At 44.2% G+C, this 18,602-nt stretch overlaps 1 protein-coding gene across 7 annotated transcripts in view; it reads left to right on the top strand.

Annotated features, from left to right (window-relative positions):
• Positions 1 to 13,026, top strand: part of LOC102933937 (OX-2 membrane glycoprotein) — a 51,274-nt gene extending 38,248 nt beyond the window's left edge. For 3 of the 7 annotated variants that reach the window (XM_037907175.2, XM_027820025.3, XM_027820026.3), the window contains 2 exons: positions 11,790 to 11,835; positions 12,036 to 13,026. In XM_037907175.2, coding sequence (XP_037763103.1) covers positions 11,790 to 11,835; position 12,036 — 47 coding nt within the window. In that variant the 3' untranslated portion in view covers positions 12,037 to 13,026. Of the gene's footprint in view, positions 1 to 4,471; positions 4,519 to 11,789; positions 11,836 to 12,035 lie in introns of all 7 variants that reach the window. The other 4 variants (XR_006288041.1, XR_006288042.1, XM_037907184.2 and 1 more) reach the window with 2 other exon arrangements.
• Positions 13,027 to 18,602: the final 5,576 nt, after the last annotated feature.

Here is an 18,602-nt window from a genome sequence, read left to right as displayed (position 1 = left end):
CACACTGGCATTTCAGAACTGATTTTTTTTTTCAGATTTTTGGACATTCCATATTTCTACCAAAAAAATCCCCAAAATTTTCAGCAGAAAGCAGACACTTTTTTGCTAAAAAATTCATTTATTTGAAAAACCCAATTTTCCATCATAGAACAGATTTGATGAAAAAATTTCCACCAACCCTGTTGAGATTATTGTGTAGCTAGGCTTGGTTCTAAAGTAGCAGGTAGTGATGTTATTTCTTTTATTTTGCATGTCTAGTTAATCATTTAAACCTCACTGAATGAATCATAGAATCACAGGGTTGGAAGGGACCTCAGGAGACCATCTAGTCCAATCCCCTATACAAAGCAGGACCAACACCCACTAAATCATCCCAGCCAGGGCTTTGTTAAGCCCGGCCTTAAAAACCTCTAAGGATGGAGATTCCACCACCTCCCTAGGCAACCCTTTCCAGTGCTTAACCACCCTCCTGGTGAAATAGTGTTTCCTGATATCCAACCTAGACCTCCCCCACTTCAACTTGAGACCATTGCTTCTTGTTCTGTCATCTGTCACCACTAAGAACAGCCTTGCTCCATCCTCTTTGGAACCCCCCTTCAGGTCGTTGAAGGCTGCTATCAAATCTCCCCTCACTCTTCTCTTCTGTAGACTAAATAACCCCATTTCCGTCAGCCTCTTCTCATAAGTCATGTGCCCTAGCCCCCTAATAATTTTTGCTGCCCTCCGCTGGACTCTCTCCAATTTGTCCACATCCCTTCTGCAGTGGGGGGACCAAAACTGGATGCAGTACTCCAGGTGTGACTTCACCAGTGCCAAATAGAGGGGAATAATCACTTTCTTCGGTCTGCTGGCAATGCTCCTTCTAATTCAGCCCAATATGCCGTTAGCCTTCTTGGCAACAAGGGCACACTGCTGACTCATCCACTGTAATCCCAAGGTCCTTTTCTGCAGAACTGCTGCTTAGCCGGTCGGTCCCCAGCCTGTAGCAGTGCATGGGATTTTTCCTTCCTAAGTGTAGGACTCTGCACTTGTCCCTGTTGTACCTCATCAGATTTCTTTTGGCCCAATCCTCCAATTTGTCTAGGTCACTCTGGAACCTATCTACCTCTCCCCCCATCTTCGTGTCATCTGCAAACTTGCTGAGGGTGCAGTTAATCCCATCATCCAGATCATTAATATGTTGAACAAAACCGGCCCCAGGATTGACACCTGGGGCACTCCGCTTGATACCGGCTGCCAACTAGACATCAAGCCATTGATCACTACCCATTGAGCCCGACAATCTAGCAAGTTTTCTATCCACCTTATAGCAAATTCATCCAATCCATACTTTTTTAACTTGCTGGCAAGAATACTGTGGGAGACCAAATCAAAAAGCTTTGCTAAAGTCAAGATATATCACATCCATCGCTTTCCCCATATCCACAGTGCCAGTTATATCATCGTAGAAGGCAATCAGGTTGGTCGGGCATGACTTGCCCTTGGTGAATCCATGTTGACTGTTCTGATCCCCTTCCTCTCCTCCAAGTGCTTTAAAATGGATTCCTTGAGGACCTGCTGGGGACTGAAGTGAGGCTGACCGGTCTGTAGTTCCCCAGGTTCTCTTTCTTCCCTTTTTTAAATATGAGCACTATATTTGCCTTTTTCCAATTGTCCGGGACCTCCCCCGATCGTCATGAGTTTTCAGAGATAATGGTCAATGGCTCTGCAATCACATCAGCCAACTCCCTCAGCACTCTTGGATGCATTAGATCCGGACCAATGGACTTGTGTGTGTCCAGCTTTTCTAAATAGTCCTTAACCTGTTCTTTCACCATTGAGGGCTGCTCACCTCCTCCCCATACTGTGTTGCCCATGCAGCAGTCTGGGAGCTGACCTTGTCTGTGAAGACCAACACAAAAAAAGCATTGAGTACTTCAGCTTTTTCCACATCATCTGTCACTATGTTGCCTCCCCCATTCAGTAAGGGTCCCACACTTTCCCTGACCACCTTCTTGTCGCTAACATACCTGTAGAAACCCTTCTTGTTACCCTTCACATCCCTTGCTAGCTGCAACTCCAATTGTGCCTTTGCCTTCCTGATTAGGTGAGAGGGATAGGTCAGTGGTTTAAGCATTGGCCTGCTAAACCCAGGGTTGTGAGTTCAATCCTTGAGGGGGCCATTTAGGGATCTGGGGCAAAAATTGGGGATTGGTCCTGCTTTGAACAGGGGGTTGGACTAGATGACCTCCTGAGGTCCCTTCCAAACTTGACGTTCTATGATTACACCCCTGTATGCTCTAGCAATATCTTTATACTCCTCCCTAGTCATCTGTCCAAATTTCCACTTCTTGTAAGCTTCCTTTTTGAGTTTAAGCTCACAGAAGATTTCACTGTTAAGCCACGCTGGTCGCCTGCCATATTTGCTATTCTCTCTGCACTTTGGGATGGTTTGTTCCTGCACCGTCAATAAGGCTTCTTTAAAATACAGCCAACTCTCCTGGACTCCTTTCCCCCTCATATTAGCCTCCCAGGGGATCCTGCCCATCAGTTCCCTAGGGGAGTGTAAGTCTACTTTTCTGAAGTCCAGAATCTGTATTTTGCTACTCTCCTTTCTTCTTTTTGTCAGGATCCTGAACTCAACCATCTCATGGTCACTGCTGCCCAGGTTGCCACCCATTTCTACTTCCCCTACCAATTCTTCCCTGGAAGAATGGAACACACTGTCTTGATTAACTTCTTACTCATGTAAATGTCTAGTACTTATTTTCAGAATTACTCCTCTGTTGTCTCAATGCTATTTTGCAGCACTGTGATTAAAAGTGCTGAAGATTTAGTTGTTGTAGGCAAAAATGGATTGTGAAATCTGTGCAGAAGTGTCTGATGTGGCACTACTGCTGGTACGTAGTAATTGCCCCTGACTGGAAGGTTTAGCCCGGGTTTTTGGTCTGAGAATGACCCAGCATGTCTGATCTGACACTGAAAATTCACCTGAATTAAGTTAACTGAACCACTGTATTAAGTCAGTGTTCAGATGTAAACTTTTAAAATACAATGATAATGTTTTGTTTGGAGTTATGAATATTTCAGAGTTACAAACAACATCCATTCCCAAGGTGTTCGTAACTCTGAAGTTCTACTGTATTTCCAAGGTGGCAGAATATCACAGTCAGAATGTCTCATTGCCACTAGAGTCCTGACCCTGGAGTCTTGTTTTAGAATTGCCGTTGTTTAGTCTGGTGTGGCTTTCTTGTAAAGGGGAGAGTATTTTGGTTGTGGACAGATGAATATTCTGCAATTCCAGAAATACATTTTGCCACAGTGAGTTGGTTTGGATCCAGGTGGAAAATAATCTTACAAACCACAAAGAAAGCCATTACAACAATCCCTCACAGTGACGTATGGTATAATTAAAGGGGTAATTTTGTGGTAATTAAGTTACTCAAATCCTCCCCGCCCTATCCAAGGATAAACATTGCACAACACAAAAGTAAGAGTATTTATGAACTGTTCTTGGTTTAATAATACACTATGCCCATACTGCTCTCTACTTGTACTTAGAGTTATTTTTAAAAGAAGAATTACGAATGCAGGATTACTCATGCATCTGCCAATATCAGCAGGAATGCAGGTCAGAATTCCTGTAAAGGGTTAATAAGCAATCTAGTTAGATATGCGTTAGATTCTGTTTTGTTTAAATGGCTGATAAAATAAGTTGTGCTGAATGGAATGGATATTCCTGTTTTTGTGTCTTTGTGTAATTTAAGGTTTTGTCTAGAGGGATTCTATATGTTTTGAATCGGATTACCCTGTATTTACCATCCTGATTTTACAGAGGTGATTCTTTTACTTTTTCTTCAATTAAAATTCTTCTTTTAAGAACCTGATTGCTTTTTCATTGTTCTTCTGTGAGTTACACCTCTCTAAATGTAGAGTTCCTCAGTTTCAGTCCATCATGGTTCTCCAGATTTATACTTGTGTGATCAAAAACAGAATTTGACCGGGTGTATGCAAAATTCCATGGGCAATTGCATTTATTTCCTGGAGGACCAAGTACAACTGAAACTAATTGTATTGGCTGTACATGCAGTTGTGTGTGTATCTAAGTGTGGACACATGAAACCTTTCAGATTTTATCTGTTACAGAAGAAAGAGTCTGTTGTGCTCCCAGCTACATAGTAACTCAGTAACCAAGAGAGAAATTCTCTTGTGTGCAAAGGGCCAGTACACAGTCTTCAAAATGAGCCATCTGTTGGCCCTCTGCACAGGGGGGAATTTCACATAATTGCCTCCCACACCTCATTTGTGTCATTTCACAGTGTAAAATGATTTCTAATAGCTCCTTTCGGCTGTTCATTCAAATCATGTAGCCATGTTCAAAATCACTGGCCTTTGAAAGCTTTATTTTACTGATATGGAGGAAAAAATTAACATGACCTTAACATATGAACAATTGTTTCACTCTTACAAATCCCTATTTAATTCCTCACAGAAATTATTTGCACGTGATCTTTGAAATGCTAACGCTGGCTCTGCCATGTAAGTAGAGTAACCATTCCATTTCGGTCTCTTTTATCTACATAAATTGTGAAAACTCATGATACAATAAGATTTCTAGATCAGCTTATTTGGCAGCCTTGGGCTGTCAGATTTTATGTAGTTTCTTATCTAAAGGTGGGTCTCCCTCTGAATAAGTTGTTTGTTATTGGAATAAATATTTACAGTGGATCAGACGTCAACTCAGTGGATGAAACATCAGATGTAGTTGTAAACTATTCCCACTATAGTTACTTTTGTCAGGTGTCTTTTTGTTGTGTGTATTTCACTGTTGCTAACCTCGAGATCAAACCCCCTGAATTAGACCCCCCCGCAAACTAATGAGATTTTAAAACATGATATTATTTTTTCCATCTTTTGATTTTGAACGCCTCCTGCCCATCTCCTGTGTGTGTGTGACAATTACCATTGCTCACTCTCCTAAATGTATTGGGTAACGTGATTTTGGCCCCCGCTGCATGAGATCTCACCCCGACATCGGCCCATTCCCTGCCCAGCAATTAATCCTGTCCCCCAGCCCTGTCCAAAAGTTCAGTCCACACCCAGCCCACATTCCCCATCAGTTCAGCCCAGCCTCATCTCTGTCCCACCTGGGGTTCTTGACCCTACTTTTTCTAGATGTGGGCCGACAGCAGAGGGGTTCCCTCTCCCCTTTGTAGAGTGGGAGGCGCAGCTCCAGTGCCTCTTCACCCCCCTCTACCTCTTCCCAGGCTGGATGCAGCAGGGGGAGGGGCAAGGAGGGGAGGCACAGTTCTGTCTGGGTTGCTCACAGGCAGGGAGGAGGGAGTAGAGCCTCACTGAGCTGATGGGCTCTTTGCATCCTCCCCCCTCCTGTGAGAATGGAGAACGAGAGTAGAGACTCTGCTGGATTCTGGCAGGGCAAAAATTTGCAAGGCACCTGGAGCTTCTTGCATCATTGTGAGATGGGCTCCAGAATGCTCTAAAATTCTGGCACTAATAAAAAAATAAAAAAAAAAACATGATAGTTGGCAATACAGGTATTTTGTCATATCAAGTTATTTGTGCAACTTTAAAATCATGGTCAAAATTGACTCATGATTTTGGGTGCCTATTTTTTGGTGCCCAGTTTGCATCACCTTATGGGGGCCTGATGTCATGACCCTGTGGCTTTTGAACCTGAGTCTGTGAGGTTCCCAACTGAGTGCTATCTCCCTGCTCTCAGCCAGCAGCTTCTTCCCAACTGACCAAGTGGAGCAACCATACAACCTGAAGTTACATGAGGGAGGCCTCCCTTGGGCCTGCTTGAGGAACAACAGGACCTCTGATTGGTCAGGGCTTCCTATTTAAACACAAAGAGAGGTACAGGAAATTGGTTGCACTACTAGGCACTATCTGGTTATTGTTTGGACACTCTAGTGATCCCTCACTCTCAAGTGGGGAGGGAGGCCACTCCACCTCATTGCATGTGGCAACAGTAGTCGGGCTCAGGCCCCTCTGGCTGTGGCCAAGCAACAAGCAGTCTATTGCTCACAGCCTCCTGGGTTGTGCAAATAACAGTTAAGAGTCTAAGGCTGTGTCCAGAGTCCCAGGGGAGCCACACTGAGTTAACTCTATTAGGGCAAACTGCAAAGGAAGGGGCAGACAATCCCCAAAGCTGGTGGTCATTCCAATACTTAGATCCTCCAAGCTAGCACAAAACAACTTCTGTAATACCTTACTGGTTACACAGAAGCCAAAACAACCCAGCCCTTAGGTTCCCTCCCAGACAGCCATGTCAAATATGAAAGTTCAATCAATCCGAAAGGATCAGCTCCATTACCTTCCAGGATAATGAATATTTCAGATCTTACTCAAATACATGCTTACAGCCAATTCTTAATTAAACTAAAATTTTTTAAAAATAAAAGAGGGTATTGGTTAAAAGATTATACAAACAGACATGAGTACAGCTGTGAAATCAGTGTCATAGTAGAGATGGTGAGCTTTAGTGTTGCAGAGTTCTTGAAGCAGTGATGGCATAAACTGCTAACTGGTTAAATCTCTGGTTGCTCTCAATTATTTGGAAGGTCCGCAGTCCCTTGGTTAGAATACTCCCATTAGCATAAGTTCATAGTCCAGAGATCAGATCAGGTAAGAGGCAAAATGGAGATGTTTCTAGGGCCTTTTATAGTTTCTGCCCTAGTTTATATGGAGGGAAAGCCACTGTTTCAAACAAAGCCCTCCGCACAGCTTGTGGAAAAATTCAGGTAACACGATGGTGTTTAGTGTCACATGGTCTCAACACAGGCCTTTGCATGCGCTGCTGAGTCATAGCAGGAACCATCACCCATACTCTAGCTAGAATATCCACAGGAAAGTCCATTAGGTGTAGATGAGCTTCTGCCATGGCCCATTGTGAGTTAAGTGTTCTTTGATGGGCCATTCAACTTTAATAGTCCCTTCACAATGCGATGGCTAAATACCTTGTGGGTCTTACCACAGGAGCAAACACATTTGAAATACAGGTACATAGTCAATATACATAACTCCAGAAACAAAAGTGATACATGATACAAATAGGATAATCATGTTCAGCAAACCATAACTTTTTAGACACCTTACATGACATACTGTGCACAAGCTTTGTTGCAATTGTATAACAGTAGTAGTAACAATAATCTACATGGTCACATTTTAATCAGATAATGTCAGAGGGCCTCTGGCCCCCAAGCGGGGCAGAGCAATAAGCAGTCTTTAGCCCTGAGTTTCCTGGCTAAGACAGACAGCAATCAATAGTCTAGAGCCCATAACCTCCAGGCTGGGGCAACCAACAATCAAGGCATAGGCCTTCAGGCCTAGGGTGAGTGTGCTACCAATCCCTAGGTGTGGGGTAGCAGCAAAAGGGGTAGAAGTACCCAACCCCACCCTATTTCACTGGATCCCAGCCCAGGGCCCTGTTAGTGGTGGGTACTCCCACCCCTGGGATGACAGGGAAACCAAAATCCGCTGCTTGGCTTCCCGGCAACACAATCTGGCTGAAGTCTGGTTCCCCGGGGCTACTTCCTACCCCAGCTAGTCAGCGTTGCTCCATCGAGCTGGGGTTCTGTCTCGTTTTCTCATAGTGGGGCAGCAGCCTCTTCAGCTACTCCTTGGGGTCCTCTTCATTCAGTAGAGTTCTGGTCTGCTCGGCTGCTGGACTAGGGTCCTGCAGAAGGGTCAACCTGCCTAGAAGAGACATCTGCTTCCTTACCTTGTGCAGCCTCAACTGTGTTGCAGGGCCCGCCCTTTTATACTTCCTGTTGTACCCCGGTACTTCCGGCAGGGGGTAGGGAGGGTTTGGCTCTTCCCATCACGGGGAGTGGAATGGTCCCTCACTCTCAAGTCTGGAGGGAGGCCACTCCACTCGCTACAGCCCTCTTGCCTCATGCTACAGACTCTGACCTGCTTGATTCCTGGTATCCTGACCTTGGCTTGACTCCTGGTGACCCAAATATTGTCTAACCTTCTTGGGGTTAGTTTGACTGGCTCCTGCCTGATTCCTGGTAACATGAACATGACACTCCTGAATCAGGTTGCTAACCACTAGATCTGGCTGCCTACCGCCCGGCTCTGACACCCGATTTTCAGAAGAGCTGAGCACTGCCCTCTGAAAATCAGATTCCTTTTTAGGTGTCTCAAGCTGGACTCCCAATACTGTGAGTAAAATTTGAAAAATTAGGTATATGTACTTGGAACAAATGTTCTTATCTATGTGCTACTAGTAATAGCTTGCATTATTGAAAAATAGGGAAAATTCAATACCCCATTTGCTTTTCACTGTTTATTCTATTCTGTTTGTTTACAATAACATTGATTTAGCTTTTGTTTATTTTCAATCTCACCTTTAAACTCTCGAAGTGGCAATGTGTAGGCTGCAAATGCTGCGAGGGAATATTTGTTTTAAAACAGCTGTTTTCATCTGAATTGCACACAAATTATGCAAGATTTATTTTTGTCTTTATTCTGCAATAACTTTTTTCCAAAATATGAAGTCTCATCCAAAAATTAGTTGTTAGTCTTCCTTTATCGCAAAGATAGCACTACCAAGGAAATTAGGGTCAGAATAATATCATCTTGATCTATCCCGTAGTGAGTGAATTCATAGGAAATAGAAAGCAAAGCTTTCTAAATGATTCCAGTAAATAATCAATAATTCCTATCATGTGCAAATAGATTACCTAAAATTAGATGCTTAAAATTTCATTAAGATGAGATGATCATTCAGGCTGTTGTATATATAGCTATAGTCCCTGACTCTTCTCTGAACACGCTTTCTTATTTTTGCCCAGTTATTTCAGTATACAGTGGACTTGGCACTCATAAGTGCCACCTGGTGAATATATAGTTGCACTTACAACTGTGTTTGTTTGCTCTGGTTGTGTATGTAATTGTGCCAGTTTTGTATGTTCAAGTTGGGGCCTCTCTTTATTAAATCTATGATAGTATTCGGGTAATGTAACATCATCATGTGGTGCAATATCGTGAACTTTGTGTCATGATGGTTTGGAAGCAGAAGACAATATTTTTGGGGTATTTATTGAATATGTTTGTATTTATATATGCAAAACAACTTACTTAGGAGAACTCATTGCTGTTTGAAACTAACAGTTTGATTGTCCTAGGGACTAAAACCTTTATCAATAATCCACAGGCAGCAGCAGTTAAAGTATCCCAATATTGTTCCTGAAAACTTGGCTGGAACTTCTTTCTGCTGGGTCCATTTAGCCGCTGTATCTGTACAGCAGGGTGCCAACTGTTGTGTGATCTTTGTGATGAGAGGATATTTATTCACTGGGAAATGGACTGCAAACATAGCAAGTCATTTTTCATAGGCCGCTGGAGAGCAGTTGGATTGATTTAGAACATGGTTGATTTAATTCAACAAATAGAAAACTTTGCTTTATATCACCCATTTTAGTCATGTTTTCCATTTGTCCTTATTTTCTTAAGGAAAGGCTGATATAACTATCAAAACATGTTTCTTTGGCAACCTGCACTATAGCAGTCAGGATTATGCCAGTTACTATGTAATAATAGCTAGTCTATGATGCACAGAGAGTCTGGATGCTATTTTCTGGAAGAAAAATACAATTAATCTTCTTACTATATATTTGGGTAGGTCCTTAGAATAAACCAAATACAATTTTGCTTTGTACAATAACTCTTAATTTGATCCCAGATGTATAGTTTCCCAGGCCTCATGATGTAATGAGATGGGAATTGCTTGCCGCTGATGCTGTCACAGACAGAGATGTTGATTTGATTATTTATAGTTAAATATAGCTTTTACATTAGATTCGGTATGACTTTTTTTTAACCAGACAGATACATGATACACGTTGATCCACGTTGATTTAACCATCTATGTAGCCATCCTTCAGAAATTAAGACTCTGAATATTCTTTTTATATTTCGATTTTTAATTACTCCATTTTTTTCATTGGTAGAAAATATGTTTCTTATTTACCAGGTAACTTTTTACCCATGATTTCTATCAAGCTGCTTTTGGATGGAAATTGGAATTGAATTAAAAAATGCACATATCAATCAGCATTTAAAAATTGTTTTAATTAGTTAAATAAAACTACTTTAAATGTATAGATAACATAAGAAAAAAAGTGAAACTAAAAGTGTTTCTGCAGATCTTTTGTGCACAACAGGCTGAAACGACTAACAACTGGAAATAAATAAATTACCAGAGTTCACTCCGTTCTAAAGACCAAAAATAATATAAAAACTTAAGGCAGTACATGGCATGTTGTGCCATATTTATACAGCTGGAGTTCAAAAGTTTGTTAAAGATGGCTTGCCCCCAATTGATTCTGTATATAAAACAAGTAGCACCTTAGAGACTAACCAATTTATTTGAGCATGATCAGGAAACTGCAGAAAGTGAAAGGCTCTTGCAGGAAATGTCTGATATCAGGGGAGTTTGGAGCCTTCTGAGGGAAACCCTGATTGGGTCTGGGCTTGGAGGCCAGAACTGGAGGGCTGAGCAGGGAGGGGAGAACAGATTGGGGCAGAAGAAGAGCTCTGGTGGTGATAGAACATGCCACATCTAAGTATAAACTTTTCTGTTGTGGTGATGAATGTCATTTTGGGACTCTGAGGATTGTTGTGAACTGTTTCAATTAAAGCGGGCACGGTTGGTGGTAACTCAGAGAAGCCCAAGTGCGGTTCTTAAGGAGCCTCAAGGAGAGGAGAAACAGTGGGTGGGGTGCTGCAGAGTGATCTCCAGCCATGAGGAGTCACTCAGGAGGCAGCTGGCCTTGTTACAGGCCTTAACTTTAAGTTTAATTTTCAACATGTTTGTTTTCAAAAATAAAACTCCAATTTAAATTTTAAAAATCTGGGTTTTTGGTTTGTTTTATTTTATTTTTATTCTGATTTTTATTCATGGTCCTGGAGAGTTATCAGTTGGTAACTACCACTGGTAACTACTCACTACTGACCTGGGGTGGATTTGATTCAGTGATCTATTATACAGGTAAAATGCTCCATCAAGTTAAACCAGCAACCCCACCATCACCACTGTTATGAATCTACAGAGAAGGACGGTGTTCCATCGGGACAGCTTGTGCCAAAAGAGAAATAACTGGCACAGAGAAAAGGAGTACTTGTGGCACCTTAGAGACTAACCAATTTATTTGAGCATAAGCTTTCGTGAGCTACAGCTCACTTCATTGGATGCATAGTGAGCTGTAGCTCACGAAAGCTTATGCTCAAATAAATTGGTTAGTCTCTAAGGTGCCACAAGTACTCCTTTTCTTTTTGCAAATACAGACTAACACGGCTGTTACTCTGAAAACTGGCACAGAGTATGCTCTAGTCATTAACTTTTGAATAATCTCTTTTGAGCCTCTTTCAGAAACAGATTCTCAAGGCACTTTCTCTAGTTAGAAAACAAAAAACAAAACACAGCCTCCAGAAGGCTTTCACTTTAAGAATCCTCTTCCTTGGGGGAAAGTAGTAAACCTGGCATTGAGGAGACTGCTGTCAGAAGTATACTGAAGCCCACACAGGGGAACCTGATAACAGATAAGCAATTGCTGCATGGGGACCTAGCTGCCGAGCATGAGTAGATGTAGTTGTAACTCCTTAAGGTGCTCTGTCTGTCTTTAGTGGCTGGACCTCATAGAGGTTTGAGTCTGTATAGTCTTTGAACTAACAGACCGGAGCTCCTGTTGTTAGGTCAATAGGTCCTGGGTAAAACCCTAAAGATCACATGTTACATAATTATATATTTACTGGCAGTTGTGTTTTTCTTTCACTAGATGTCTCTCTGTGCTACGGAGATTTCCAGATGAAGTATGCTTCCTGGTAAGCAAGGGAAATAAAGGTGGAACTCAAGCTACATGGGAGCCTGTCTGTGGATAAGAAATCCAACACTCAATATAATGTGACTAGGGGAGCCTTTAGTTACAGCTGCTGCTGTATTTTAAGCAGTCGGTCAGTCCTCTTTTCTTGCTTTCAACAATCAACAAGATTTTCTTCCCTTTTTTTTTTTTTTTCCCTTCTAGAATCTAGAGCATTTTAACCCATCTACTGGATCATTCCTTGGCAAACCTGATTCAGCATTAGAAGCAGTGACCTGGCATGGCCTGAAAGTTACATCAATAAAAGGGAAGTGTGATCCAACCTAGACTCAGCAGCTAGAAGATAGGAAGTAAAAAACCTGGCACCAGATTCAGACATATAAGGGACAAACCTAATGTCATCTGTCTCAGTCCCACTGGACAGCAACTATCCACCTGCTTCTTTCCTCCTATCTAGCTGATCCGGTGGTTCTTCAGCAGTGAATGACTGATGGATCTGGATCATCTGTCCATGGAATTCATTCACAAGACTTGTTGCTTCCCTTCCTTACATTCCTCCTCTTGCTGTTGATCTTCAACATGGCTCCAGCCACACTTCATTTACCTGGCACTACTGGTGAATGAGTATTAAGACAGGCCGTCAACCAGACAGAGCAGGAGTGGTTTAAGCCTTGTATCCCATCTAGAGCACTGTTATTACCTTCCTATAAGGCATTTGGCTATTCTATTCCATTAACTTTTGTTCTTGCATCAGTCATGTTTCATGTTATTTAACTTTTTGTAAGACATGCTGGGTTACAGTTTTATGTACACACTATATGCATATTTATTAAGGCAACAGGGAACATTTAGCAGCTGAATTTCTTGAAACTAAAGTAACTGTTTCAGATTCAAAGTTCAAATCTATTTGTGTGAGGAAAGACAGATCTCTTCAATTTTCCAGAGCTGCAGCTGTTTCAATACCCCAGCGTGATACAAGCATTTGTATGTGCATTAATGTGTATTCATCTTTGTGTTTGTAAGGCCATTAGAGATAGTTGCTGACAGTTACTGTTGTGCTAGGGACTTTGTTATTGCTGCTTAATGATTCTCTTACCTGAAGCTACCTCTCTTACTAATTCCTTGATTCTATTATTCATCGTTGTGTTCTAGCTATGCTGAAAAAAGACCAAATAAAGCTATTTTGAAAATTAAAGGCTCTATGCATTTGTTCGCTGAGTAGCCTGCACATTACTTTATACTGTGATCCCATTTCCTCCATCTGAGCAAAGCAGAAGCAAGCCAAGCAAGTTGGTACCTGGCAGAGAGAGACACACAGCCGCTGCAAGGAGCTGTGTTCATGACGTAGTAGGTGGTACTTTCCCACAAGTTAGAAATGACCCAAAGCCCCAGCATGGTTTTAAGGTGTTGCTGGAGGTGCAGTCTTTTGGATGAACTGTAAAAGTACAGTTATTTGTACAGCCATAATGGCTACTGACTTTCATTTTAAAAGAGATTAAATTTAGATTCTGGCACCCGCCACCTAAATGTGCTGTTGCACCAAACGGCTGTGAGCTGACACCCATTCAACGCCCAGTTCAAAAGGACAGAAGGCAATTTGGGGAGAGGGAAAAATCCAACTCTGAGAAGATGTTTCTGTGATGGTGAAAATTCAGATACAGGGTAGAATACTGTCATTCTTCCCTTTAAAAAACTATGTTAAGATAGTGGGATTTAAGTGTCCTGGGCCCTATCTGAAAATATTAATGAAGGGGGGGAAATTGTTTCCTTGTCTGAGCCTTGTGCTGAAGAATATGGAGAGTTAGGGTTTGTCTACACTGTCAAGTTTTGTCACCAAAAACTGCCTTTTGGCGACAAAACAGCAAGAGTGTACACACTACAATGGGACTTTTGTCGCGAAAAACGCCCAGTTTCGGCAACAAAAAACTTCCACCCCTATGAGAGACTTTTCTCTTTCCCCCTCCCTTTATTGTCGACAAAGAGCCAGTGTAGACGCTGCTGATTGTTTTGTTGACAGAACTGGCTTCCGACAGTATCCCACAATGCCTGCCCTGATTGCTCTGCTCAGTGTTTTGATCTCTGCATGCCCCTCTCCTTTCAAGGCTGGTCCCTTTGGGGAACAAACAAAGAGCAGATCATTGGAATTCTCCTGTTCTGCCCTGCACTAGGAACACAGCAGCAGGCAACAACAACGAGGAGTCCTTGTGGCACCTTAGAGACTAACTAATTTATTTGGGCATAAGCTTTCATGAGCTAAAACCCACTTCATCAGATGCATGGAGTGAAAAATACAGAAAGCAGTATAAATATTATATTAAATATAAATACAGACGGCTGTTGCAGGGGGAGGGGGACAGACTGCTGTGCTGCTTTGCCATTCCTCAGCACAGAGAGCTCACAGAGCTAGTCCTGGTGCTGCTCTCGGCAGCTGAGGGGGCTGTGGGAGAACTCGGAGAGAATCCCAAGATGCACAGCGATCAGCTCTTCCTTCCCACAAGAGTGCACTGTGGGATACATACCCACGGTGCATTGCTCACCCTGTCGATGATGGTGTCCCCAGGGTGGACGTGATCTGTCGACAGAGGGAGCAAGTGTGAACACCCTTTGGCGATTTTTGTTTTGTCGACTTTTGGGTGTTGACATAAGTTTTGTCAACAAAACTGGGTAGTGTAAACAAGCCCTTAGTAGAGAGGGACAGATGATGACTCCTGGAGAATTCTGAGCTTGCAGCACCCCGACCCACTTGCTGACCTTTCAAAAAAACTCCCACAGCTGTTAATGGCTTCTGCAAAATGTCCCTGTGGTTCTGACAGCTAGTCAGCTCAGGACATGACCTCAAAGAAATCTTAATTCACTGTGTGGAGGTAACAAAGGTATGTAAATAGCTTAGCAGACACAAGCCCATTCTCTTGTGCTGATAAAAATCAAGAATAGATGTTAATTGTATCTACCTACATTCTGTTAAATGTATACCTGTGTAACCAAATTAACCTGTAGTTCCTAAATCCTTTTCATGTCTTGTAACTCTGTATTACCTTTACATTATGTATGCAACTATACTAAATTGTCATTAGATCAAAAGGCCTGCATTTAGCATTTAGATGAAGTTTACTAGAAGGATAATGGCATAGTCTTAGGCCTTGTCTACACTTCAGAGTTTTGTCACCACAAATTATGCTGACATACAGCCACCACTTTAAATCGCTGTTGCGTGTCCACACTATGCTCCTCATATCAGCAGAACGCATCCACACTAGCAGCTCTTGCATCAACACAGAGAGCAGTGCACTGTGGGTAGCTATCCCACTGTGCAGACGGCTGCAGGGTGCTTTGGGACGGGTTTGCAATGCCACATGGGGCAGGTACAGCGTCACGTGATGCAGGATTCTCAATCCCATCATTCCATGGGCATCCTACTAGATTGCCAGCTGCTTTTTAATGGAAGGGGGGAGGTGTAAGGGGAGTAGTGCGGTGGGGGCAGAGAGAGAGAGTGTGTGGTGTGGGAGTGTGTGTGTGTGTGGGGAAGGAGTGTGTATGTGAGAGTCTGTGTTTGTTGCAAGAAAGTGAGTGTGTCAACATGCTGTCTCTTTAGAGTTGCCAACCCTCCCGGTTTCACCATGAGTCTCCCGGAATCAGGCTCTATCTCCCGGAGGCTACTGAAGCCAACCCGGGAGATTTTAGTTGCTAAAAGTCTGGAGTGCAGTGGGGCTAAGGCAGGCTCCCTGTCTACCCTGGCCCTGCACTCCTCCTGGAAGTGACTGCACGTCCCTACAGCCCCTGGGTGCAGGGGGGCAGGGGTCTCCGCGCGCTGCCCACACCCCAAGCGCCAATTACACGGCTCCCAATGGCCAGGAACTGCAGCTAATGGGAGCTGCGGGGGCATTCCCTGCAGGTGAGGGCAGTGCGCGGAATCCCCTGACCCTCCTGCAGGGCCGCAGGGATGTGCTGGCCACTTCTGGGAACGGCGTGCGGAGCCCCCTGGCCCCGCTTACCTTGGCTGGCTCCCGGTCAGCAGTGCAGCGTAGCTAAGGCAGGCTCTGCCCCTGCGTCTCCTATTGGCCACAGTTCCTTGCCAATGGAAGATGCGGAGTCGGTACTCAGGGCACTGGCAGCGCGCAGAGCCTCCCTGGCTGCTCATGTGCCTAGGGGCCACAGAGACCCGGCGGCTGTTTCCAGGAGTGGCGCAGGACCAGGGCAGGCAGGCAGCCTGCCTTAGCCCTGCTGCACCGCCGACCGGGAGCCACCCGAGGTAAACACCACCCAGCCGAAGCCCGCACCCCGAACTCCCTGTCCCATCCCTCAGCCCCTTCCTGCACCCAAACTCCCTTCCAGAGCCTGCACCTCCTCCTGAACCCCTGCCCCAGGCTCAGCCCTGAGCCCGCTCCTGGAGCCTGCACCCCGCACTCCCTCTGCACCCCAACCTCTGCCCCAGGTTCAGCCCTGGGCCCCCTCCTGAAGCCTGCATCCCCCACCCCCTCTAGCACCCCAACCCCCTGCCCCATCCTGATGAAAGGGAGTGAGGATGGGGGAGAGCAAGCGATGGAGGGAGCGGGGATGGAGTGAGTGGGGCAGGGCCTTGTGGAAGTGACAGGGCCCCGGAGAAGGGGTGGAGCAAGGTTATTTGGGATTGTGTGATTAGACAGTTGGCAACTCTATGTCAACTTCAGACAGGAGACTGAAGCAACCAATTCTGGGGGAGGGAGAGGGGGAGACCCCCCCCCGGCCATCAGCCCCTGCCTCCCTTCCTGGCTCTGCAATGCACAGCACAGTGTCTCTTCCCCCAGCAGCAGCCCGCCCAGCCTGCTTGCAGCTGTGTTCCTAGTGCCGGGAAGAGCAGGATTCCACATTAATGACACTGTGATTCCCCCTGAGTTCTCCCACAGACTCCCCTCAGAACAGACCAAGATGATCCACTCCTCCCCCGCAGTCCAGGCGGCAGTGCATTTGCTGCCTTCATGCTCAGCTGGGCATTAGCTAGGTTAGCTCTGCACCCCGAGGAATTTCCATAATTCCTAGGGGCTTGAAAGGAGAGGAGTGCATGCCTGTGTAGCTGGGTGAAGGGCAGCGGCGTTCAAAATAGTGAGCAGAGCAGAAGAGTGAGTGGAGGCCAGTAATGGTGACGTTAACGAACGCAGCGTTTACGCTGATGCATTGTCGCTCTAATTTTGCTACAAAAAGCTCCGTGCCTTTCGTCAAGGTGGTGTTATTTTGTCAGCAAAACAGGACAGTTTTGTCGCCAGCGTAGCATAGCAGTGTATACACCTCCACTGTTTTGTCGCCAAAAGCTGCCTTTTGCCAACAAAACTGTTTAATGTAGACGAGGCCTAAGTCTATCTGAAACTTGTTAACTTATCATGTAAACTATCTGTAGACCCATGGTTCTCAACCTATTTACCATTGTGGGCTGCATCCAATACTACCTGTATGGCCCTGAGGATGTCACATGGGCCACAGCTCTGTGCTGATTGGGCCATGAGAACCACGGCCGTAGACCATCATATTAGGTTGAAGGGCAGTTACTAAATGCATTATCTTTGAATGGCCTGGCAACCACAGTAAAGTCTTAAATCTTTAAAGGAAAGGGTGGTAGACTTCAAAGCAAGGGACATTGGTTAACAATGGGACATTCACAGACTCAGTCACCTATTATTCATCAGAGGAACACACAAGCTCTGACTAGGAGTCCGGTGGCACCTTAAAGACTAAGGTGTGACTTTTTTCTGTTTGGACACCTATCCGCTTGTTCTTTGAGTGAAAGCTATAAAAATTGACTTTGGGCACAATCCTGCCATCTCTGATCTGCTGAACTCTAAACAGGGGGAGTTTGACCCATTGGACTGAGAGCCCCCAAATACCATTTTGGGACACCCTGAAAGATTCTAAGAGACTTATGGAGAATTAGCAGACATTATACCTCTGCTAACAACTGGACTCATACATTCTCAATACAGTAATGTATTTTATCTGCTTTGACCTTTTAACAACTACTTTCTTCTCTTAGCTAATACATTTTCATTTTAGATACTAAAGAAATTGGCTACCAGCATTGTCTTTGGGGAGATCTGGAGCATATTTTGACCTGGGGTAAGTGACTAGTTCTTTGGGACTGGAAGAACCTAATGTGTGGTGAATGTGTGGTAACCTTTCATCATATAGTTCAGTTTGGCTGGATGGTAATAAGGGGCCAGAATGGCAAGGGGACTGTCTGTATTCCAGGGAAAAACTAGTATAGTGGTCCAGAATTACGTTTTTATTGCTGGTTTGGTGAAATCTAATGATAGTGTATACCACCAGTTTGGAGTATCTGCCCTATTTTCTGACAGTCTGCCTTGAGTTTGGCATTCTCAGCTGAAAGTCATTCCAGGCACCATGAGAGTCCCTTTAGGTGGTACGGAAAAGCTAAAATCTTCTTCCCCACATGAATAAGCTGGAGTGCCTGGAGTAGCTTCCAACATGAGTAACTTATTACTTTGAGGCCTGTGAGGTTGTACCTATGTGCTCAAAGGAAAGTAGCAGACTGGCACAACATCTACCTTGTATGCAATAATACTTGCAACCTCAGTGGATGACAGGAGAGGTCCGGGAACACAGGTAGTGCCCATCTTTCAAAAGGGGGAAAAGGAGGAGCCCTGGAACTATAGGCCAGTCAGCCTGACTTTGATACCTGGGAAGCTACTAGAGCAATGTATAAAACATTCAATTTGTGAAGACTTGGCAGATGAAGGGGTGATCACTAGCAGCCAGCATAGATTTACCAAGCACAAATCATAT

The sequence above is a fragment of the Chelonia mydas genome, chromosome 1 (assembly GCF_015237465.2).
Source record: "Chelonia mydas isolate rCheMyd1 chromosome 1, rCheMyd1.pri.v2, whole genome shotgun sequence".
In the NCBI taxonomy this organism is placed as follows: domain Eukaryota; kingdom Metazoa; phylum Chordata; order Testudines; family Cheloniidae; genus Chelonia; species Chelonia mydas.
This window is presented reverse-complemented; position numbering and strand designations above follow the sequence as displayed.